The 23,402-nt window shown below is 41.7% G+C and overlaps 1 protein-coding gene across 1 annotated transcript in view; it reads left to right on the forward strand.

Moving 5' to 3' along the window:
- Window positions 1-23,086, forward strand: part of ITIH4 (inter-alpha-trypsin inhibitor heavy chain 4) — a 32,788-nt gene extending 9,702 nt beyond the window's left edge. The window contains exons 3-20 of the mRNA XM_044673106.1: window positions 2,612-2,692; window positions 2,859-3,021; window positions 3,232-3,342; window positions 4,008-4,136; window positions 5,345-5,461; window positions 6,279-6,447; window positions 7,248-7,373; window positions 8,220-8,401; window positions 8,736-8,921; window positions 10,221-10,360; window positions 10,908-11,062; window positions 14,357-14,392; window positions 16,043-16,117; window positions 18,078-18,272; window positions 19,766-19,952; window positions 20,918-21,069; window positions 22,086-22,173; window positions 22,881-23,086. Of these exons, the coding sequence (XP_044529041.1) occupies window positions 2,612-2,692; window positions 2,859-3,021; window positions 3,232-3,342; window positions 4,008-4,136; window positions 5,345-5,461; window positions 6,279-6,447; window positions 7,248-7,373; window positions 8,220-8,401; window positions 8,736-8,921; window positions 10,221-10,360; window positions 10,908-11,062; window positions 14,357-14,392; window positions 16,043-16,117; window positions 18,078-18,272; window positions 19,766-19,952; window positions 20,918-21,069; window positions 22,086-22,173; window positions 22,881-22,983 (2,395 nt within the window). The 3' untranslated portion in view covers window positions 22,984-23,086. The remainder of the gene's footprint in view (window positions 1-2,611; window positions 2,693-2,858; window positions 3,022-3,231; window positions 3,343-4,007; window positions 4,137-5,344; window positions 5,462-6,278; window positions 6,448-7,247; window positions 7,374-8,219; window positions 8,402-8,735; window positions 8,922-10,220; window positions 10,361-10,907; window positions 11,063-14,356; window positions 14,393-16,042; window positions 16,118-18,077; window positions 18,273-19,765; window positions 19,953-20,917; window positions 21,070-22,085; window positions 22,174-22,880) is intronic.
- The last annotated feature ends 316 nt before the right edge of the window (window positions 23,087-23,402 follow it).

The following is a 23,402-nucleotide window of genomic DNA, read 5'->3' on the forward strand; positions in this document are numbered from 1 at the left end:
CCTGAGTTTTTCTTCATGCCTGGTTATTCTTCCTCCTCATTTCTGACTCTGAGTGTTCTTAGTATTCCTAGTTTCTGTAGCATGATATAATTCTTGTTGCAGATTCTCTGCTTCCTCAGCATCCTGAGAACAGTTCCTTGAGTATAGTCGGCACCAGAGAAATGCTTATTGTGTGACACTTGCTGTGTGTACATTTGCTGGATATCACAGGTCATCCTTGAAGTTCTATAGGAGCAGTAGTAGCTCACAATATTGTCATCCAAAGCAGCCAAGATATCACTTTTCAATCAACCAGCTCAAGAATGCCATCCACAAATAGTCTAACAGGAGGTGCCATACTCCAGATACCAGCCCAGTGGCCCTTGTCAGCATCCTTTAACGTCTGCACAGATGATGCCTTTGGTTGATTCCTTTGAATTGAATTGAACAATGTAGAAACCCAAACAACCCATCAAATCACTAGGTATCTTCCCAGCCTTCACAATCAAAGACCATGAAGGATGGACAGCTCTCTCCTAGAAAACAAGTTCCCTGATTCTGCTCTGAATATCTCCTCTGAACCTGGAATTTAGCCTTAGCTACTTATTAGTTGTATGACCTTAGGAAGGTCACTTAACCCCATTTGGTTCAGTTTTCTCATCTGTCAAATGAAATGGAGAAAGAAATGACATACCAACTCCTTTCTTTTTCTTCTCCAAGAAGTGCTTATGAGAATCCTTCCATCTAGCTGCAACTTCCTTCTGGTCTAAATATAAACCAATTTCATTAATGGATATAGGTGCAAAAATCCTAAATAAAACATTAATTTATAAGCAAATGTCACTATTGTTATGCTTAAGCTCCTCTAGTAGTATGTTGATTCATGGATTACTGGAAGGGAATTTATGTTTAGAATATTAAGACACATGTTAGTTTAAAGAGTCTAAAAACTGTTTGATTTTTAGCATCCTCCACACCCTTCTCCACCATTCTGTCACTGTGGAGTCAGAAGAGACTCACACAAGACTCAGAGTCTTTGTTTATTGGTTTATTGTTTCAGAGTTTGCTATAGCCAAAGAATTCATCACCAAATGGACAGTCCATTGGTGTTGAGTGTCTCTCCCCTAAGAAGATCCTCAGGAAATAGTCAGTCTCAGTACATTGCTGGGACTATACATGAAGCTTTACTAGTATGATAGGAACTTTCAGAGATTACATTTTACTGGCATAGCCCTCGAGAACCCATGGTAATAACAAAAAGCAGGAACAATAATAATGTATGATGATGAACTGTGAATGGCTTAACTATGTTCATCAAGGCAAGAATTCCAAGGGACTTAATGATGAAAAAGGATGTCTACCATCATCGAAGGAACAGTGGAGTCCCAATGCACATTGAAACATACTATTCTTTATTTTATTTGCTCTGTGAATTTTCCTTTAGTGTAAGCATTATTTGTCTTCTTTCACAACATGATGAACAGGGAAATATATGTTATATGATAATATATGTACAACCTATATCATATTACCTGCTTTCTTGGGGAGGAAGGGAAGATGAGAGAAAGGGGGGAAATGAGACATAGAGATTTGGATATCGCTAATATGTGAATTTGTTTCCCTTGGATAAGTATATTTATTATAATTTGTTACATATTTAAAATAAAGCATATATATAATATTATTATGTTACATACATTGTTATATATAACATATGCATACATTGTTATATATAAAATGCTTTTAAAAAAGAACTGAGGTCTAAATGACCACACCAATGCAACTATCAATAATATGTAAATAAGTCTTGACTGATCACACAGGTTAAAAGCAGTGGAAATACATGTTGGATATGGGGGGAGGGGTTAAAGGGGGGTGAAGGGGAAAATAAAAACAGGAATCATGTAACCATGGAAAATTTTTCTTAAAAAAATAAAATATTTAAATAAAAAAAGAACTGAGGGTCACCTCCACGATGAGGCGGCCTCCCTCCTATGTTCACTATTTCTTTGGGGGGTACCATCATTGTTCTAACTAGTCACCCAGATTCACAAAATCAGAGTCATCTTTGAGCATTTCCTCTCTCTCATCCCCCCATTTTCTATCATTTGCCAAGTCTTCTTGATGCTACTCCAACAACAACTCTCACATCTGTCTGCTTTTCACTCACATGAACAATACCCTCAGTTAGAACCTCATCATTTCCTACCTGTATTCTTGCAAAAGCTTTCTGCTTGGTCTCTGTGCACCTGTTCTCTCCGCTCTCCAATATATCTTCCACACAGGAATAGTTTGTTATTGAATATCTTTGTGAAAGCTTGCTTGTTCCTGAATAATATCCTAAGTAATGACACCCTTCATTCATACAATAAGCCAGGAAATGTAGGCTGCAGTCAGATGGCAAAGGATTCTAAATAACAAATCGAAGAATTCGTATAGGAACAGTTCAGAATAAAGAAGGACAATCTAGAATAGGAGGTTGTATTGTGTAGACATTAAGTAACACGATGGGTCAGAATCCAGTCTTCTAAGTTCCCCCAGCCTTCTTTCCTCAGCATCCTTGAGGGAATTTCTCTCCCCCCAGTGCTCCCAGACCTTACTCCTTCCCTAAAGAATCTTGTTCCCTCCTCAGGACCATTGATGGTGTAACATACCCAGGGAAGTTGAAGGAGAAGGCGGCTATGACCAGGGGTCAGCATGGTAGAGTCATTGAGTAAGTGTCTGGGACAGGGGTTGAGAAGGACAACTTGCTGCCCTATCTATTTAAGCTGTGGTCATGGCCACACTATCAACAATCTCTTCATGACCAAGCTCTACCCAAGTTCTCCTGCCTACACTGTCCATTCCCAATGGCACTAAGGAGCTAACCTCCCACCCAGGACCACAGAGAAGAGGCTGGAGCAGTTCCATGTATCTGTCAATGTGGACCCAGCTGCCAATGCCACCTTTGAATTGGTCTATGAGGAGCTGTTGAAGAGACATCTGGGGAAATATGAGCTAATGCTAATGGTCCAGCCCCAACAACTGGTCAAACAGCTAAAGGTAATCAGGTTTAACCCTAAGTCACCTCCTTCAGAAAGCCTGCCTTGATAGACTCATTCTGCTTCCCCAACAGAGAGAAGTCTGTGTCCCTTCCCCCACCTCTTTATATCAGGGGCTCCTAGGGGCCAGATCCTCTTCCTCCTCAGACTGGGCATATTTTCTCCAGATCTTCAGGATTCTTGTCATATCTTTTACCCCTCTATCCCACAGGTAGACATCTATATCATTGAGCCTCAGGGCATCAGCTCCCTGGAGAATGATATCACCTTTATGACCAAGAATCTTGAAGATGCCCTCACCAAGACACAGAACAAGACCGAGGTCAGATTCTGAGACTTGAGGGAAGAGTCTGGTCCCTAGCCCATATAGCACAGCCTTTATCTTATTTGATTTCCAGAGGCCTTGAGTGTCCTAGACTCATAGAAGTATAATTGGAGGAAGTAAATAATCCAAGTTCACACACAAGTCAGTGGCAGAACTGGGGATAGGTTCCAGGTCTCTTAATTTGAAGTCCAGTGTGCCCTTTCCATGACACTATCCTGTCTCTGGTCTCAGCCTCAAGGTAAGGAAGAAAGAAGACCCTCTGACCCCTCCCTCCCAAATCTAGTAATAAGTCATTATAAGGACAGGAGGAAATGAGGCATTGGACTGGAAAAGGGGTTGGAGCAGATCAATATGATGACAAGTTCTTCAGGCCCCTGTGTGCACAGAGAGTAGAAAGAATTTGCCTTCTTGCTTCCTGTTGTTTCCACTTCCATTCACATAATCCTTCAATGTCAAGGCCAGGATCAAGGGAAGAACATGGGAATCTGGGTAACAACTATCTAGCTGGTAAGCAAACCACTCTTTCAGAAGTCTCTCAGCTTCTCAAGGGCATCGTTAGAGATGGAATTCTACTGCTTCCCCAGCTCTTGGGCCACTAGAAGGATCCAGAACCACCTTTGGCTCCTTGGCTAAGTTCTCAGCATCAGTTTCTTCTCCTCCAGGTTCACATAGCATTCAAGCCTTCTCTGGCCCAGCAGCAGAAGGAGCCCCGGAAGCTGAACACAGTCGTGGATGGTAAATTCATTGTTCGTTATGATGTGGACCGAGGCACTGCTGCAGGGGGCATTCAGGTAAAGACTACAGGGACCTGACAATGGGAATGGTGGGCTCTGGGAACCCTGTGGGAAGAAAGCAGCTGCCAGGCCCTTTTTATCCTTTGAATTTAGCAGCGTTGAAGACCTTTGGGGAACCAATCTACCAGCAAATATTGTTGACTCTCCTTTAGGTGCCCAGCATCATGAGGGGGATCCAGGACATTCAGCTCAGGATCTTGCCCTCAGGGAATTAGTTTGAGAGACACCAATGTCGTTATCATTTACCTGTCTTGGTTTTAATTTTGTCTTCTATGTAATGAAGGCTTATACTAACTAGGTAGTACCTGAGGATGCTTTTAGGTCTTACATTCTGGCATTCTGTGCTGTATTACAGTAAAAGGAAATATGAACTAGATGCTTTGCTCAGGTTAATTGGTGACCAGTGGGAGAGTAAAGGATTGCCAGCTCAGTCTTAGTGGGATGAGCCCAGAAACTCCATTTCTTTAGTGTTTTTCTTCTTTCCCATCTCCCCATAAAGGGGCAACCAACCCTCTCTGCTGTTGACCAGGACTGGAATTCGAAAGACAGAGACCAAGCTTCTTGTCTCCCACCCCTATATCTCAGCTTCAAAAAAATCCCTTGGTTTTTATTTCTTGGTTTGTAAAATGAGGATCCTATCCCTCATGCTAGATATCTCTGTAGTGAATTGTTCACATAAACGTGTGTATTGTGGTCAGGAAATGCCTCGCTCAGTGAGCAGGCTTTGAGATGGATCTTGGAGGCTGGGCAGATTTTATTTATTTATTTTTAAGTATTTTTCCATGATTATATGATTCCTGTTCTTTCCCTCCCCTTTTCCCTCCCTACTCCTGGAGCCAACAATCAATTCCACTGGCTTATACATGTATTATTATGTAATACTGATTTCTATATTGTTCATTTTTGTAATGGACTTATCTTTTGAAAACCAAAACACCAAATCCTATACCCATTTAAACAAGTGATAAATTACATGTTTTTCTTCTGCATTTCTACTTTGAGTATATTTTAGAGATGAACTAGGAGAGCATTCCTGCTCTCAAGTGAAGGAAAGGGCAAGGGACAAGATAAGGGGACCAGCTCTCTAAATTTTAGTGTCTGGTGCTTTGTTTGGTCAGAGAAAAATGGAATCAGGAGGTAGGGCTATTGGCAAGGGAAATGAGGACAGGGTTTCAGAGGTACCTATGGCTCTTCCCATGCTATAGATCGAGAACGGATACTTCGTGCATAACTTTGCTCCGACAGAGTTGCCTGTTTTGCCCAAGAATATAGTCTTTCTTATCGACAAGAGCGGGTCCATGGCTGGCAGGAAGATTAAGAAGGTAAGGAGGTATCCTGGAAGCATGTGGGATTGGGAAGGGGAAAGAGTTGGAGACTACTCCATGCAAGAAAGGACCCAAGTTCATTATCTTCTTTATCTTTCTGTTTTTCTCATATACTCACTCTATCAACTCCCACTCCAAGGTATCCCTCTGACTCTGCTATGATGTATCAGGGAATGGGTCAAGTGGGAAGGAATTAGCATCCTCTAGCCCTGAGCATTCTGCTCCTAACTCTTCTTCCCCTTCATTCTACCTCCTACTGAATTTCCCTCTATCTCCTTTCCCTTCCCTTTGAGCATCTTTTATCTTACCTTCCTAAACATGATTCTCCATCACTTCTACCAGTCTAATATCTCTATGACAGATAGAATGGTGGTAGCTACTGGTGCATCGGATAGAGTGCTAATCATGGAATCATAAAGACCTATGCTCAAATCTGGCATCAGGCACTTATTAGTTGTATGACTCTGGGCAAGTCTTAAAGTTTGCCCTCAACTGTAAAACAGGGGTAATAATAGTCTCTCCCTTGTAAGGTTATTGTGAAGATCTAATGAGATTGTAAAATATACAGCTTAGCACAAAATCTGGCACATATTAGGTACTATATAAATGCTTATTCCTTTCCCCTTCTCTTCTCTGGACTCTCTCCCTATCTCCTAAGGCTCCTCCACATCTATCTTCTCTGTCCTTGAGTCTCTCTCCATGTCCCTTCTCTGTCCCATAAATATCTTGACTCCCTGAAATTGAGACTCCTCTTAATCTCTTTCCTTTGCTCCCTGAACTTCTCCTCTACTAAGTTCCTTCCCTGCTCTCTCAGACCAAGGCAGCCCTAATAAAGATTCTGGATGACCTCAGACCAGAGGATCATTTCAACATGATTACCTTCAGTGGACATGTGACTCGATGGAAGCCAGTGCTGGTTCCAGCCTTGGATGAACACTTGAAACAAGCCAAGATATTTCTCTCTAATACTCCAGCCTTAGGTGGTGAGTGAGAGGCAAGGGCTCGAGGGGGTGGGCAGTGGGGCTGGCCTCATGGATCCTAGCAGCACTGTTTAGATGAGGATTTCTGGAGAATCTATATGGGGAAGACAGAAAACTGGTAAAAAACAGGGCTACTGGGTAGCTATGAAGAAAAACATTGGTATTTTCTTGTCCCCATTCCCATTGGAACCTCACTAAAAAGACAATCAAGGGGTAGGTAGGTGGCTCAATGGATAGAGAACCAGACCTAGAGATGGGAGGTCCCAGGTTCAAATGTGACCTCAGTTACTTTCTAGTGGTGTGACCCTGGGCAAGTCACTTAACCCCACTTGTTTGGTCTTTACCATTCTTCTGTCTTACAACCAATACTTAGTATTAATTCTAAGATGGAAGGTAAGGGTTTTAGGAAAAAACAATTTTAAATCTACCAATCAATAATCTACTCTCCACTCTTGGTACCCACATACTCAGAACTTCCTGCCTCAAACTAGGCTAGACTGGCCAGCCAATCTGTATAGAATCTGGATGGGAATCTCAACTGATCTGGCCATTGATTCAGGCCTGTGTTTGGTGGTTCAGGAAAGTTATTGAGCTAGTTTTCTCTAACCTTGACCCCACCACCACCCTTTCTGACCACAGATTCTAATCTCCTTCCCTTTCTGCTTTGCCCTTGAATCTTACTTGACGTTTCACTCTGTCCCTGGACAAGCCTCCAACCCTCTCTTCCTCTCAAGCATCACATCCTCCCCCTGTCTCGGTGGGTATCAAAGCTAAGGCAGGTGTAAGAAGATTTCTTTCCCCAGTAACAAATGTCAATGGAGCGGTCCTGGCTGCTGTGAGTATGCTGGATGAGAGCAATAAGAAGAAGGAACTGCCAGAAGGAAGCGTCTCCATGATCATCTTGCTCACAGATGGAGATTCCACTGAGGGTGAGGTAGGGGTGGGGAGGACTCCTTCTCCTTGGTCACCAACCACTCAGGGATCCTTAAAGCGTGTGTGTGCCCTGGGGCTCCTTTTCTGGGGACTCTTTCCTAGGATAGAAGGAAAACAATTTGGGGAAAACATAGATGAGCTGACCCTAGACCTGCATTAAAGTCTAGGAAAGGCAGAGGAGAAACAGATGGAGACTCTGATATTGGGGTGAGGAGGCAAGAAGCACCTGGGAACAAATTGAAGACCTGGCTTATGTGATTCTATTGTTAAGCCCCCTTGGAAGACCCCAGAAGAGAGCTATCAGTATGGGCTTGAGTGGTCAGAGAAGGCCACAGACAAAAGTTGGTAAGAGCCTGGAGTAGGTTCTCCTCAGAGGTGCCATTATGACAGCCAGGGAGCCAGGCAGCCAAGGATGTCAGCCAATCTCACTAATTTTCTGTGTGACCCTAGATAAGTGTTTTGTCTTTTGGGGACCCCAGCTTCACTATATGATTTTTGGACACCATAACTGGCTGGGGGTTGGGGATAGTACTATAAAGAAATTCTCATCCAGGTGGAGATTGGAGTCCATGATTCCTTAGGACCTTCCCAGCTCTCACATCCTACGAGTCTCTTATGTTCTCTTATGTATAAAATATAAATATAAAATATAATGTATAATTAACAGATAACTGATATTTATTTCTATTAGCACAGTTCATGGCCTATAGTAAGCATGCAAGAAATTTCTTATCTATTCCTCTATCTAAATCTCTGCCTCCATCCCTATACATCTGTGTGTCTGTCTCTGTTTTTCTCTTTCTCTTTCTTGTCTGTCTCATCCCTGGCCTGTGTTGCTATAGGAGAGACGAAATTGCAAAAGATTCATGAGAATGTGAAGGCAGCCATCAGGGGCCGATACCATCTCTTCTGCCTGGGTTTTGGCTTTGATATCAACTATGTTTTCCTGGAGAGATTGGCCTTGGACAATGGCGGGATGGCCCGGCACATCTTTGAGGGATTAGATGCTGAACTACAGCTCCAGGTACCAACTGACCACTCATGGGATCCCATGGGGAGACCTCTTGACTGTGGATACCCTCAATATGTGGGATACTAGGCCAGGCACTGGAGGGATGGAGGAATTAAAGAAGAAATGAGGAACCCCCAGAACCTTGATTAGAATCTGCCTCTCAGTTCCTATGTGACCTTGGACATAGCCTTTCTTCTCAAAGGGCTTCACTTTTCTTTTACGTCTGATGAGGGAGTTAGGCTAGATGGTCTCTAAAACCTTTTCTAGCTCTAATGACCGCAGGTCCCAGGCAGCTGCCTTACCCACCATACCTCCTTTTGCCCTAACCACTTCCCCCCACCCCAAGGACTTTTACCAGGAGGTGGCCAACCCGCTGCTGACCAAAGTGGAGTTCCAGTACCCAGACGATGCCGTGGAACTGCTCACGAAAGACAGCTTCGGGGTCTTCTTCAAGGGCTCCGAGCTAGTGGTGGCTGGGAAGCTCAAGCCCCAGGTCCAGGATTTGCCATCAGCCCATGTCAGGGGCAAGTCTGTGAGTGAGACCCAGAAAACCTTGAAGTTGGGAGAGCTTTAGCCTGAGAGCCAGGGGACCTGTGTAGTACGAGTAGAGAAGGATTCAGGGCCAGACTAGCATTCCTGTGAATTCAGTGCACTCCGGGTCAATAAGCATTTATATATGGCTTACTATGGGCCAGGGATTATGCTAGCCACTAAGGAGAGAAAACCAAAAAAGAAATAGTTCCTGCCTTCAGCTGACTTGCCTCCTAAATGGGAGAAAACAGTACACGTATAAGTAAATAAGTACACAAATAAGTAAATATATATGTAATATTTATATATGTATAAGTAAATGTTATATATTTGTTTATATACATTAATATGAGTAAATATTATGTATTAAATTTATATACCATACATGTAAATGTTATAGATATTTATGTACATTATATATGGTAATATATAATATATAAGTAAATGTTATATATATATTTATTTTTATGTGATATATAAGTAAATGTTATACATGGTGGTACTGAAGGCTTTTGAGTGAGCAGAAATGCTCAAAACCTATTAGTGTTTAGGAGAATCAGGAAAAGAAATATACAGAAAGGCAAATGTATTATGGAAAAGAGGAGAGGAACAGAGAAAGAAGAAATGAAGCTGATGGTGTTTGGAATCATTTTAAGGTCCAAAGAAACTGGAGAGGTTTTTTGCAGTGGGAAAAGAAATTTGTCCTTTTCTTTGTCTCTTTAGCACTTAGTCCAGTGCCTCACATATGACAGGCACTTAATAAATGCTAACTGGCCGACTGTTATTTTAGGATGTGTGTGACCTGGTGAGTCAATTTACCTGTTTTTTCAAGTTGTAGTAGAGAATTCTGACATTCTCTTCTAGCTCCCAATCCTGTGATCCTATGGAAGATAGATATGCACAATGTTTTATATTTTATAAATTTTTATAACTCCAAATGAGGTTGATTGGGTGGCTCAGTGAATGGAGAGCCTGGCCTGGAGATAAGATGTCCTGGGTTTGAATCTAGCCTCAGACACTTCTTAGCTATGCGACCCTGAGCCCAATTGCTTAGCCCTTATCACTCTTCTGCCTTGGAATCAATACTAAGCATCAATTCTGAGACAGAAGGTAAAGGTTTAAAAATAATAAGAAGAACTCCAAATGATGAAACAAGATCTATCATTCATCAGCAAAAGCATGAGACCTAACATGGAGCTGTGGGATTTAGGCTGCCTCATCCATTGGGAGGGATCCTACAATATTCTGGGATAGCTCCAGGCAAATACTTGGCTTAAATCCACATCTTCCATCTATTCAGAGCAACCAGACCTTCACTTTCCAAATAGAAGTGAATACTACGAACGAGGAGAAAGACTTCCAGAGGGGAAAGAACATTTCTCACAGCTTCCTGGAGCGCCTGTGGGCATACTTGACCATCCAGCAGCTACAGGAGAAAGTGTGAGTGGCCCTTGTCTGTGTGATCCTGTAGTCTCTCCGAGTCTCAGTTGGTTCATCCATATACACATACCCATTTACAGCGACCTAAGAAGTAAGGAGAGAACTCTTTCGCCTGTTATTATGCATCATTGTCAAGGGGCAGCTAGGTGGTTCAGTGGATAGAAAGCTAGGACTGGAGATGGGATGTCCTGGGTTCCGCAGATACTTCCTAGCTGCATGACTCTAAGCAACTCACTTAACCCCCATTGCCTAGCCCTTACTGCTCTTCTGCCAACACACAATAAATAGTGTTGATTATAAGATGGAAGATAAGGGTTTTAAAATTTTAAAAAAAAATTTCAAAATCAAGCATCACCGAACTTGCCTTTGCCTTTGCCTTTGTTAGATTTGTTATAGCCTGGACAAGATGGGAAAGGGGCAATAGTTTTAGACTCTGAACTGTAGAACTAAAAATCCCACTGGGGCTGGAAGGAGCAGAAAAACTGGATACATAGATGGAGGGAGGTGGAACCTCTTCTGGTTGAGTGCTAACAGATCTGATTATCAGTGTTTTAGCCTCAGGGTCTGAACTTCAGCGCCTGGAGGCCAGAGCCGTGAACCTGTCCCTGAATTTCAACTTTCTCACTCCATTCGTAAATATGATAGTCAACAAACCTAAGGACCAAGACCAGCCTCAGTTGGCTGAGAAGCCTGTGGAAATAGGTGAGCAGTATATGGAGTACTTTTTGGTTCTGGGGCTAAGACATCATAACCTAGTGGGAAGAGCACTTGAGTTGGAGCCAAGAAGACCTAAATTCAAATTCTGTCTCCAGATGTTTACTAGCTCTGTGAGCATGAGCATTTCACTTAAATCCTCTGTAGAGGTTGGACTCAATTACCTCTAATTAAATCTATGGCATTGTGGTTCTAACGCCCCTTTCCAGGGCTACTTCCTCAGTTCCCACTAGTGCTGGTAGGTTGTTTCTCCAAAAGGCGGCGATTATTCTTCTTGTCAGGATTCTGGAGAGGTTGAGGTTTCTAATCCCATTGCTCATTGAGCCCTGATCTGGTGTGTTCCTCCAGATCAATCTACCAATTGACATCATTTAGGTTTTTCAAAAAGAATTATTTACTGAGAGGGTATAACAGCAGTGCTCCCCTCTTAAATATTCCTTCCTTGCACATACAAGGATCCTGGGGATAGTGGGTTCAAATTTGGAGAACTCAAGTGACCAATGAGTAAACTCACTGTTCTTGTTTACTGAAAGTCCTTTTCTTCCTTTGTGGAACGCTCATGAAGTTCCCATCAGATGTATCTCTCTTCTGGGCTCTTAGAGTTGTTATTCTTATAGAATCCTGAAGCTTTTTCAATTCCTCTACTGAGATTCCTCAGTCTATTGAGTTTGTCCTCAGCCAAGACTCTTAGTTATAGATGCAACCATTGCCACTACAGATACTTATAGACTCAAGATCCCTAGGATAATATTTATCTTCTAACCCAGAAAAACCAAAAAATTAACTTCTAATAATCTTTTTTTAAAGGATCTCCACTTTTCTTTGGGACTTTTCTGTAGTTTGATTCCTTTTAAGTTAATTTTTTTTTCTAGTAAGACATGAGTTAGGAACTCCATTTGGATTGGTTTTTTCCCCCTTCTTTTTCAATTCAATTTGATCAACTTTCCTTAAGTGCCTACCCTGTGCCAGGTGCTGTCCTAGGTACTGGGAATATAAAAGGGAAGCAAAAGACAGCCCCTGCCCTCAAGGTAACTTTGTTTTCATTAGCAGTTTGAGAGCTGGGAAGGCCTTTTACAAATGCCACAATAGCCAGTAAACTATGAGAATCTCACAAAATCACATCTGTTTATTCAATTGTGTCGACATATATTTGGAAGTAAAATTTAATTTCCAGATTGGCTCATAAACTGTCCCACCTAGACTTTTCCTGAGACTCTTTTTTATAAGGCACCAAGAAAGGACGATGCTTGAACTTTTCTAAGTCGCTAGGGATATCCAGAATTTGGGACTCTGGATGTTGCCAAAAGCATTCAGTTGATTTGCTAAGGACAATAAATGCTTAACTAGAGATACAGTGCAAAAGTGTTGTTCTTATACTCCACTTCAATGAATGTAATATAATCAGAGTAAGGACATTATGAAGTTTTAATTGTATAAATACAATAGCTCATGACCTGCGGTTTCTCTGTAAGGAGTCAGTCTCTTTGATTGGTAAAGAAGAGCATATCTGATTGGTTGCCCAGATAGACAGCTCTTTTTTTTTTCTTTTAAACCCTTATCTTCCACCTTAGAATCAATACTGTATATGGGTTCCAAGGCAAAAGAGTGGTAAGGGCTAGGCAATGGGAGTAAGTGACTTGCCCAGGGTCATAGAGCTAGGAAGTATCTGAGGCCAGATTTGAAAGCAGGATATCTCACCTCTAGGCCTGGCTCTCAATCCACTGAGCCACCCAACTGCCCCCAAACAGACCGTTTTTAATAGCTGGAAGAGTTTCAATAGAAGTCATTCCAATGGCAAAGTAGATTAATAATCGAAAACTTCAAGTTCTAGTGATGGCCCAGATGCATGAGAGAGAATGTTCTTGTTGAAAGGAAGGAATTTTTACTTCTTTGTTGCCCTTCCTACAGTGACTCCTTAGAGAATTGCTCATTAACAAATGATGAAGGAAAAATCAGCAAAACCAATTAATAGGGGACAGCTGGGTGACTCAGTGGATTGAGAGCCAGGTCTAGAAATGGGAGTTCCTGGGTTCAAATGTGGCCTCAGACATTCCCTAACTGTGTCACCCTGGACAAGTCACTTAACCCCCATTGCCTAGCCCTTGCCTCTCTTCTGCCTTGAAACCAATACACAATATTGAATCTAAGACAGAAGGTAAGGCTTTAAAAAGAAAAAACAATGAATCCAGGCCAGCTAAGGAGCATAATGGATAGAGCACCAAGCCCAGAATCAGGAGATCCTGGGTTCAAACTTGGTCTCAGCCGTGAAACCCTGGAAAAGTCACTTAATCTCCTATTATCCAGTCCTTACCACTCTTCTGTCTAAGAATTGGTACTAAGACAGAAGGTAAGGGCTAAAAAAATGAACGAATCCAGTGAGGAGAAGAAAGAGACACATCAAAGATGTACTGAGAACAAATAAATGTAGAGAAAGCTACTTGGGCAGGGGAAGCAATTTTAAAGAGCATGGTCCCTTTGGATCATAAAAGGATACCAGATATACACCCAAGAAAGAGCTTTTAGTAACCAGGAATTGTGAGTTTACCTTTTGGCAATATATTTTCTCTACATTTATATTTCAGTTCTGTGGTACTTAACATTTATTACCCATTCTCTTCACTGACCCTCAGTATATTTGTGGGAGACTGTGCCCCTGGCCTATGTCAATCATCCTGCTCTCCATTTTGCATAGCAGAAATGATATTACACCTATGGTTCCAGGTTGAGGGAGGGTTTGTACCAAATGCCCCTGCTGTGCCTGCTTAGGAAGGATTCCTTCTAAAATCTAATTAACTCTGGCCAATAATCAATTCAGAGCATACCATGAAGACTCATGAACCAGAGAAACCCTAAGCCATTGGTGTTACCCCTAGAACCCTGAGCAGACAAGAGGTCATTTTCTTCAGCTTTCAGCTTTCTTTAAAGTTCAGTATGAGTTTGGAGAGTGAGTCCAGAGGAGCTGCTATGCTCTGACCAGACTTTTTCAGTCCTTGACCTTTCTCACTCCATACTCCTCTGAAACCCCTGTGTGTCCAGCTGAGGGTTTACACTCCCCTGTCCATCAAAGCTCCTGCCTATGTCTATTATATCCCATCAAGAACTTCAGCTTTCCCTCCCTCTGTGGACAAAAGCAGCCAAACTCTTGATAGATGGATGTGGTTTGGTGTTACTCTGAAGCTTCAGTCATTCTCTTTCCACTTACTTAAGAGAAGCTTAATGGGGACTATGGGTAATACAGAAGAAGTTCTTATCCAAGTGTTGATATCTCTCTCTTTGCTTCAGATCATGAAAAGCTGAAAATTGAACAAACCAGACCAGGTAAAGTTTGATTTCCGGTAATGGTGGCCCCATACTTACACCTAATTCCAGCCCAAGATGACCTCTAATTCTGCCCAGAGACCATAGAATGACCCCCTAACCCCTAGACCTAAACTGAATCCTATTTCTGGTCACAGGATAAAGCCGAGAACAGACATTCCCACATCCTCACAAATTAAACCCTAGTCCAACCCTGAACCAAACCATCATCCAACCATAGACTGAGCCTTGGCCTGGACCCAGACTAACTCCTGACCTTGCCTGTAGACTGGACCATGGCCATATACAGTGGCACCTCGGCCATAGAAAGAACCTTAACCCTGGACCCAGATGGCCTCTCTTTCCCCACCTTACTATGACCACACACAACATCCTAAACTGAAAGCATGCACTCTGCTGTTACTTCAGTGCCACACTGAACACCAAGTGGAGCCCCTTCACCCTGACCACCAGCTCCCCAGGACCATGGCCATGTACAGTGGCACCTCGGCCACAGGCTGAGCTTGTGACACAGACTGACCCCAAACCACACCAGTTTTAAAGACCACATTCCAATATGAGCCCTGATCTTGTTCCCTTGCCATAGTTACCAACTGGTTCTCTCCATCATGCCCACAAACTAAGAAATCCCAACCTCAACCTTTGATGAAGTTCAGACTTCATCTTCATCAGACATCATCTAACTTCAGATTTTCCCTAACTCCATCCCCAAGACCAAGCTTTGATCTTGCTCTCTCACTTTGGCCACAGACTGATCCCCTACCATGCTCACATGCCTCTGCCAATTAAGCCCCAGAGAAGAGCTTGACTCCTTGTATCTGTCATGGCTCTGGCCATCTGACAAAACCTATGAACTCATGGCAGCTAAGTGACCCAGTGGATAGAGATAGGTGTAGAGTCAAGAAGACCTAAGTTTAAATCAAGCCTTAAATACTTAATAGCTAGGTGACCTCGGACAAATCACAAACTCTGTTTGCCTCAGTTTTTTCCACTGTAAAATGATGTTAATAATAGTACCTATCTCATAGTGTTGTTATGAGGACCAAAGGAGATTAATATAGGTTCTGTATGAATGTTCATTTCATTCCCTTCCTTTCCCTTCCCTTCCCCTAAAACCATAAAATAAAACACCAAGATTACAAAGTAAATCAATTATATTAAAACAAAATTATAAAAATAATTTTTTAAAAAATGTTTTTAGACCTCAGGTTAAGAATCCTACATTCAAAAAAAGAATCCTAAATTGTCAGACCCAAACACTAATTTCAATCACATATTGAGGGCTGACCACTGCCCCCAGACTGATTCTTAACTCTGACACCAGACTAATCCCTCACTCCATCCCCAGAATGAGTATATCCTCAGATATAGACTAACTCCTCTACCCGGACAACATTATTGTTGTTTAGTCATTCAGGAGAGAGAGAGAGAGAGAGAGAGAGAGAGAGAGAGAGAGAGAGAGAGAGAGAGAGAGAGAGAAGGAGCAGGTAGTAGTAGTAGTAGTAGTAGTAGTAGTAGTAGTAATTCAACAAAAGCCAGATAGTGACTTAGTGATTTAGTGGTGGAGAGGAATGAACAAAATGAGTGAAGTACTAACAGGCAAAATTAGAAAGAACCTGGATCTTCTGACTCCTAGTCACCTTCCTGCAGGCAGATTGAGATTTCAAAGAAAGAGGATCATGATTCAGCAGCCAACTGAACCAAGACGGTCACCACCTGCTTTGGGTGAGTTCATCTGGTGGGGTGAGGGTGAGGATGGGGTTTTGGGGAAAATGGTTTGAAGAGAAGTTAGAAGAAATCCTACCTGGAGCTAGCTGAACTATTCTGAGGAGACTAAGAAATTCCTCTCTCTCCCTTTCTTCTATACTCTGGGGAAGACGACCTAGGGCTGGCTTCTGGGGAAGAAATCCTCTGAAGTTCTCTTCCCTAGGTCCTAGGTTTCCCCAGGACAGGCCTTGCCTCTTGCTCATGTAATAATCCTCTACCTCCTCTCCAACTTCCTCCCAGTATAGTGTAGTAGAAAAAGCATTAGGTTTATAGACTATGTCCAAATCTTGGCTCTGATATTTAATGCAAAACTAAATCTCCTCTGAGGTTTCTTCCTACCCTAGACAACTTGCCTCTGTGGGTCAGGATCCCAAGTGGATTACTATTCCTATCATTCTATGGAGTTTATATAGTATTGTACCTCCTTAGTGCATTGCTGTGTCTTTCTCCATGATCACTCAGTCAACTGGACTCCATTAATGTTCAGAAAAGGGATTTGCAGGTGCAAGTAAGTAGCACAGTGGGTAGAGTATCAGGCTTGGAATTGGGAGGATCTGGGTTCAAATTTGGTCTCAGACACTTCCTAGCAAGTCACTTAACTCCAGTTGCCTAGCCCTTGCCACTCTTCTGCCTTAGAACTGATATTAAGTCAGAAGGCAAGAGTTTCAATTTAGAAAGGAAGAAACAAAGAAAGAAACAAAGAAAAGAGATTTACTAGGAAAATATAGAAAAAAGTTAGTGTAAAATGTCCCTCTTAAACCAGGGACACACTCTTCTAATGGACACACAAGAATAGCCTTGAACTTAAATACAACTTAAGTGAGTCACATGTGTAGAGAACACATGTGGCAAAGACATAACCCTTGGTTTTTGGTGTTCTTCATCTCCCTTTGAAGGGTCCTTTTGAGCTCCCCTTTTGGGTACCTCTCTGCTGGGCCCTGAGGGTCAAGGCCTTTCCAGAGTCCATAGCCTCCACACTTCTGTTATGAGAGGTCACACTCCTAAATTGCTTCCCCTCTCAGGTGGCATTCTTTTGTGCCCATGTTTGTCTGTGGGATGACCATGTTTGGATGTCCAGTCTGATAGCATAATCAGTGAGGTTGGGAGTGAGGAGAAGATGATGTGGAACACTCCATCTGGGCTCACTTCCTCCAGTCCCTGGTTGATGTCTAGTACAGGTGTGAGTCCACTCCTTGATTGCTTCACTGCGGGGCTGGTCTACTGCTGAACTCCATCCAGCCATTTAAAGTTTCCAGAAGCATGATTGACTTGTATGGTTGACCAATCTCAATTTTCCTCCTTTTGATGCAAAGGATCAAAAAAAAATTTCAAAAAAAGAGACAATCTTGTCGACGCATTTTTAAAAATCTAATTATCCCCTTGTAGTTATAGAACTTGTAGCAAAGACATGGGGAGAAGGGTGTGTGTGTGTGTGTGTGTGTGTGTGTGTGAGTGTGTGTGTGTGTGTGTGAAATATAAAACCAACTCTCTCTTCCTAGTTACGTAATCTTTGTCAGGGCATGATTTCTTTGAATATCAGTTTCTTCATCTATAAAATGAAAATAATGGTAATATTTGAACTACCTACATCATGGGCTGTTGGGAAGAAAGTGCTTTACAAAATTTAATTAAAGGGGGCAGCTAGGTGGCTTAGTGGATTGAGAGCCAGATTTGGAGATGGGAGGTCCTGGGTTCAAATGTGGTCTCAGATATTTCCCAGCTGTGTTACCTTGGCAAGTCACTTGACCCCAACCACTTACCCCTTACTCTCTTCTGCCTTGGAACCAGTACTTAGTATTGATTCTAAGATGGAAGGTAAGGCTGCTTAAAAACAAACAAATAAATAAATAAAGCTTAAGGATACATGCAAATGTATAATATATATGTGAGTGGTTGTTATTCCTTCTTTTTTCCTTAGAGCCCCGGTTATCTTCTTTAGAAGAAGCGTCTCCTACCTCTGTTTCTTCGACAGAATCTTTCAGATCAAAGGAAAGGGCCCCTCACTTCATGTTGGCACTGATCACCCCAAATGCTGACAGCAAAGAGTTCTTGTGTGTGGATATCAAGGGATCACCCTATAGATCACTGAGTCTGATCTCTGATCCAGTACAAGGTAAGAACCCAACACACACACCCTTACACTTTTGTTTTTTACCAAATCCTCCCCACTCAATCAGTGATCTGCAAAATTTCTCATCTCACTGAAAAATCTTGTGATATTCCTTCTTTGCTACCTATGGTTCTGTTTCCCCAAGATTGTTCCCAAGTCAAGGCTAAGACTCTGCTCCTCTCCTGTTTCTCCAAGACTGGGAACTTCCAAATGTGAGGGTCAGGATCTTTTTCTCCCCTGCATCCCCCACAATGTGGTTTAACAAAGGACTAGGAACAGAGAATCATTCAGGAGGGACCCTCTGACTTAAGAAACCATCTACACATTTAAATTAGGGAGTCCCTCATCTACTGGGGAGATAAGACACACATACAGTTAAAGTTTAAGATTCTAGCTAAAGAGTATAGACTAAGCCTGTGAGAACTGAAGGAATGCATTTAAAAGGTATAGTCACGGCTGGGTGGAGTTAATCTCACCAGACCTTTTAATCAATCAATTAAAAAAGTATTTATTAAGGACTAATCATGTATGAAGGATAGTTTGAGGCACTGCAGATACAAAGACAAAAGTAAAACTAGCTTTATCATCAAAGTTCTCATAGTATATAACTAGAGAGATATCATGTATCCTTGTTTCATTTAACAAAATCAGTACAAAGTGATTAGGGAAATAAGGTGCTATCAAGTGGGAGGGGGCAATCACAAAAGCTCTCCTTTCCATAAGGTAAATCTTGAAGGAAACATGGGGTTCTGAGAGACGGAGGTGAGGAGGGAGTACTTCCAGATGTGGGGGGACAACCTCTGCTGAAGCAAGAGTGATGAGTACACAACAGCAAAAAGTCTATAGTGTGGATGAAGGAGAATAATGTACTATAAGGTTTAAAAGAAGAGTAGGGCCAGATTGTTAAAGACTTTAAATGCCCAACGAAGGCATTTACATTTGATCCTAGAGGCAACAGGGAGCCATTGGAGTTTATTGCATGGGGTAGTGACAAGGTGAGATTTGTACTTTAGGAAAATCAGTTTGGTAGCTATATAATAGTAATAATAATAATAATAGCATTTCTATAGTGTCTTAAGATTTACAAAATGCTTTACATATGTGAATTCAATTGATCCTGACAAGGTTAAGCAAGTACTGTTTTTAGCCCCATTTTATAGATGAAGAAACTGAGTCACAAGTGATTTAAATGACTTGTCCAGGGTCACACACCAGTCAGTATTTGAAGTAGGATTTAAACTCAGTTCTTCTGAACTCTTATCCTTTGCTCTACTCACTACCTAGATGTATGAAAGTTAGATTGTAAAAGAGAAAGACTTGAGTCAAAAGGACCAATAGGACTATTGTAAAGTCCAGGCAGGGGCAAAGTCCAGAGTCTGAACAAGATAGGATGAATTCACTGAGAAAGGCTTGCTGGAGGAAGGCTAGTAGAGAAAATTGGACTTGTTGCTATCCTAGGTCCTGATCTTAACCTTTCTGCTCCTATGGGTTTCTAGGAATTGAGGTGACTGGCAAGTATAAGGACTTTATGGATACATTTTCCTGGATCCAGGTGAGCTACAGGTCTCCTGAAGTACAGGTGTATGTGACCCAGAACAATATAGCGGTGATTCGTGGTCATGGTCAAGAAAGAAAAAGTAACTCTTTCCAATGGCACAGAGCATTTTACTTTGGGCTAAATGGGTAAGTCATTCTGGCTGCTGCCTAGTGTTCTGGACTGACCTTGATTGGGCTTCTTTCCTCTTCCTTCTCCCATCTCTACTGATGCCTCTTATCCTAGAGAAGAATCAATTAGTCTCCATTGTTCAGCTGTCTGTGAGGGAAGGGCCATAAAATTATGGATTTAGAGCTAGAAAGAACATTAGAGATTATCCTGTTTGACCCTCTTTTAAAAAGAAAGTATCTATGATGCAGAAAAGTGAAGGGGCTTTCCCAAGGTCATGTAGCAAGTTAGTGGCAGATCTGAGGACAAGAGTCCATTGGTGGAGGAAGGAATGGGTAGAAAATGGAACTCTAAATCCCAATTAAATCATGGCTCATGTTAAATGGGATCTGGATGGTAGGTGATGTGGTTAAGGATCCAGTTTAGAATTTACAAGTTTGTTTAGCCAGTTATTTCTCTACTTAGGTAACCTTAGTACTAAGGCTTCTTGTATCTCTTATTACAGAGCTTTGTACATAAGCAAACTGATATTCAGAGAGATTAAAATTTGCTCAAAATTAAACAACTTGTGCATGTCAACCAAGATTCAGCTCAAGTCTCCTGATTCCAAGTCCAGTGATCTGTCTCTTAACCCAATACTTCACAAACTCAGGATGAATGGGGGCAGGGTGGAGGTGGGGGGAGACTAGAGCTAGAAGTACTTAGTACTAGCAGTAGTGAAGCCCAGTTGACTGAGGGGTGACTGGAGTTGGGAGTAGGGCAGGGGGGAAGATTGTAACATTAGAGAAAAGAGGAAGAAATTTTAGCCAGCCCCATCTCCTAAGTCACCATGTTAAAGATCTATAAACTCCTGTGGAAATCTTGGACACTGAGGTTTGTTATCAAATCTGCTTATTTTACACTTGAGAGGCAGGGGAATCCCATTCTGATCTCCAGACTTGGAATTGTGCCTATCTTCCTTGCTCATGGCTTGATTTTTCTACAGGCTAAAGATGACCTTGGAAAATCGTGTCTTGATGCTCAGGGCCCCACAAAAAGTCACCATCGGCCTGGTGTCCTTGAATAATCTCACTCCTGAACTCCGGCTCTTTCTATTGGATCCAGGATACTTCTCTGAGAAAGTCAGTGGGGTCCTTGGTATGAGCTGGACCCTGTTCACAGCTCCCCATGGATCCCTGCCCAACTATGTCTCTGATCAACATCATTTTTTTTCATAACCAACTCACCTCCTGACTATGCTCTTTTCTGACCATTTCCCTTCTGAATGTTCCCCTCTATAACCATCTCTCCCTTTAAACACTCTCCACCCTTCAGAGCATTCCCCACCTCATTGTCCATTCAACCTACCACCCTTCCTTCCATTTCTCCCTTTGTCATCCTTATCATCATTCCCCTGCTCTGATCATCTCTTCTTCTATCCCTCTGTCTATCCCTACTCTCTAACTATGCCGACAGTCCTCCACTACTGTGAATATCTCACTCCCAACTCCCATCTCTTCAAATTCCCTAGATAAGTTGATGGACTCCTCTCTGGCCCTGTTCACAGTTCCTCATGCCTCCCTGACCTCTTCTTTGATCAATTTTCCCACCTCTCATACACACATACATACAGTTCCCTACTCCTATGTCCATCCCCAATTATCTCCTTCTATAAACATCCCCTTTTCTCTGTCCATTCCTACTGTGATCCTGCTCACCCTCCTGCCATCCCCCTCCACATTCTGACCACATCCTTCTTTCCTTCTAGGTTCATACTTGAGCTGCATTTTTGTTTTAAAGACTGAATTATTTTTCCTTCTTTGACTCTTTCTTGGTCCCGTCCTCTCTATTTCTTTCTGTCTCTTCTTCCTTTCTATTTCATTCTTTCTTCGTCTTTCTCTGCTTCTATTCTTTCCTATTTCTTGCTCTTTCTGCCTCTCTTTCTGTGTCTCTGGCTCTCCATTTTTCTCTGTGTTCGTGGATCTGTTTTTATGGTTTTCTCCCTTTCAATGCTTTCCCCTCTGTTCCTATAACTGTTTCTATTATTCTCTCTCTGTCTGTTTCTGTCTCTGTCTCTTTCTGTCTATCTGTCTGTCTGTCTCCCTCTCCAGCTCTGTCTTCATCTGTGTTTCCCTACCTCTTCATCTGACGCATTCTCTGACTGCTTTTTCCAGGTCAGTTTTACCAGGATTTGTACTGCAGTTCCTTAGCAAACAACAAGTTGGAGCTGAAAGTAATGGGAAATACATATACAATGACCAAGTAAGCATTGACGAGACCAGAGAACTTGCCCAAATTTTATTTCATCAATTAATTATTCCTTCGCTTGCCATCTAGAAAAAAACTGAGACATTTTAGGCCTAAGCATAAGGCTAGTACTCAGAGCCATTATGGCAACCTTTTAAATGGTACAGTTAGTTCCTAATAATCAGAGCCAATAAAGGGCCCATTTAGACAAACCCACAAATAATCAGAGTCTACAGATAACCCAATCCTATTGATAATCCAAAACTATAAGTAATCTAAATACACAAGTGATCTAAATCTACAAATGATATCAATCTACATATGATCTAAGACCCACAAATGATCTAAAATTCACAGGTAAATGGAAAACAAACCAATCACTGAAAATAATTAATTCAAACCAATTGTGAGAGAAAAAGCAAGCTATAAAGATAATTGGAAACATAAAAAGAAAGAAAATAAAATAATTAAATATAAATATTTAAAATATAAACATGTATTAATTAAAATCTGAACATTAAAATATGAAATATAAAATTTTAAATATGGCCATTTATTAATTATTCATCAAAATATGAACATTTAAAATATGATTTTTTAAAAAACTACAGATAATTGAAAAATTTAAAACACAGATCACTAGAAAAATAAAACTATCAGAAAGTTGGTTAAGAGTTTTCTGACAAGCTCTGTGTTAATGTGTGTACTTGTGTGTATCACAGAAAATTTGTGGTGGATTACCAAGATGGAGGAGAAAGTGCCTCAATGCCAAGATTGCTGTGCTGGTCCCTGGAACATTCCTTAAAAGATGGAAAAACATCATAGACAATAAAAAACATGTATTTTCCCCCTTCTTTCTCACCAGCCAAGAGCTGATCCTTTGGGCCAGGCTGGGAGATGCTATAAAATAGAGGCCATGAGTCCATTAGGGTTTTGTGTCATTGCCTCTCATTTCTTGAGGGAAAGTGGTGAGTGTGTGCTTAACTGAATGGCATAATGAAGTACAGTCAGCCATGGAGGGAGGAAGGATACCTGACCAGGACTTTATCCAGAGCCAATTTGGATGAAGAATCTCAGATTCATAGAACCCCACAATATTCAAATCTTAGAGCCTTGATAATCATAGAATCTCAGAACTAAAGGGAACTTTGGAGGGCATCCAAATTAACCTGCCATTGTGCAGGAAATTTCTCTGCAATATCCTTGACAAGTGGTCATTGATCTTTGGTTTGAAGACCTCTAGT

This window comes from Gracilinanus agilis, chromosome 1, assembly GCF_016433145.1.
Source record: "Gracilinanus agilis isolate LMUSP501 chromosome 1, AgileGrace, whole genome shotgun sequence".
Taxonomy (NCBI): Eukaryota; Metazoa; Chordata; class Mammalia; order Didelphimorphia; family Didelphidae; genus Gracilinanus; species Gracilinanus agilis.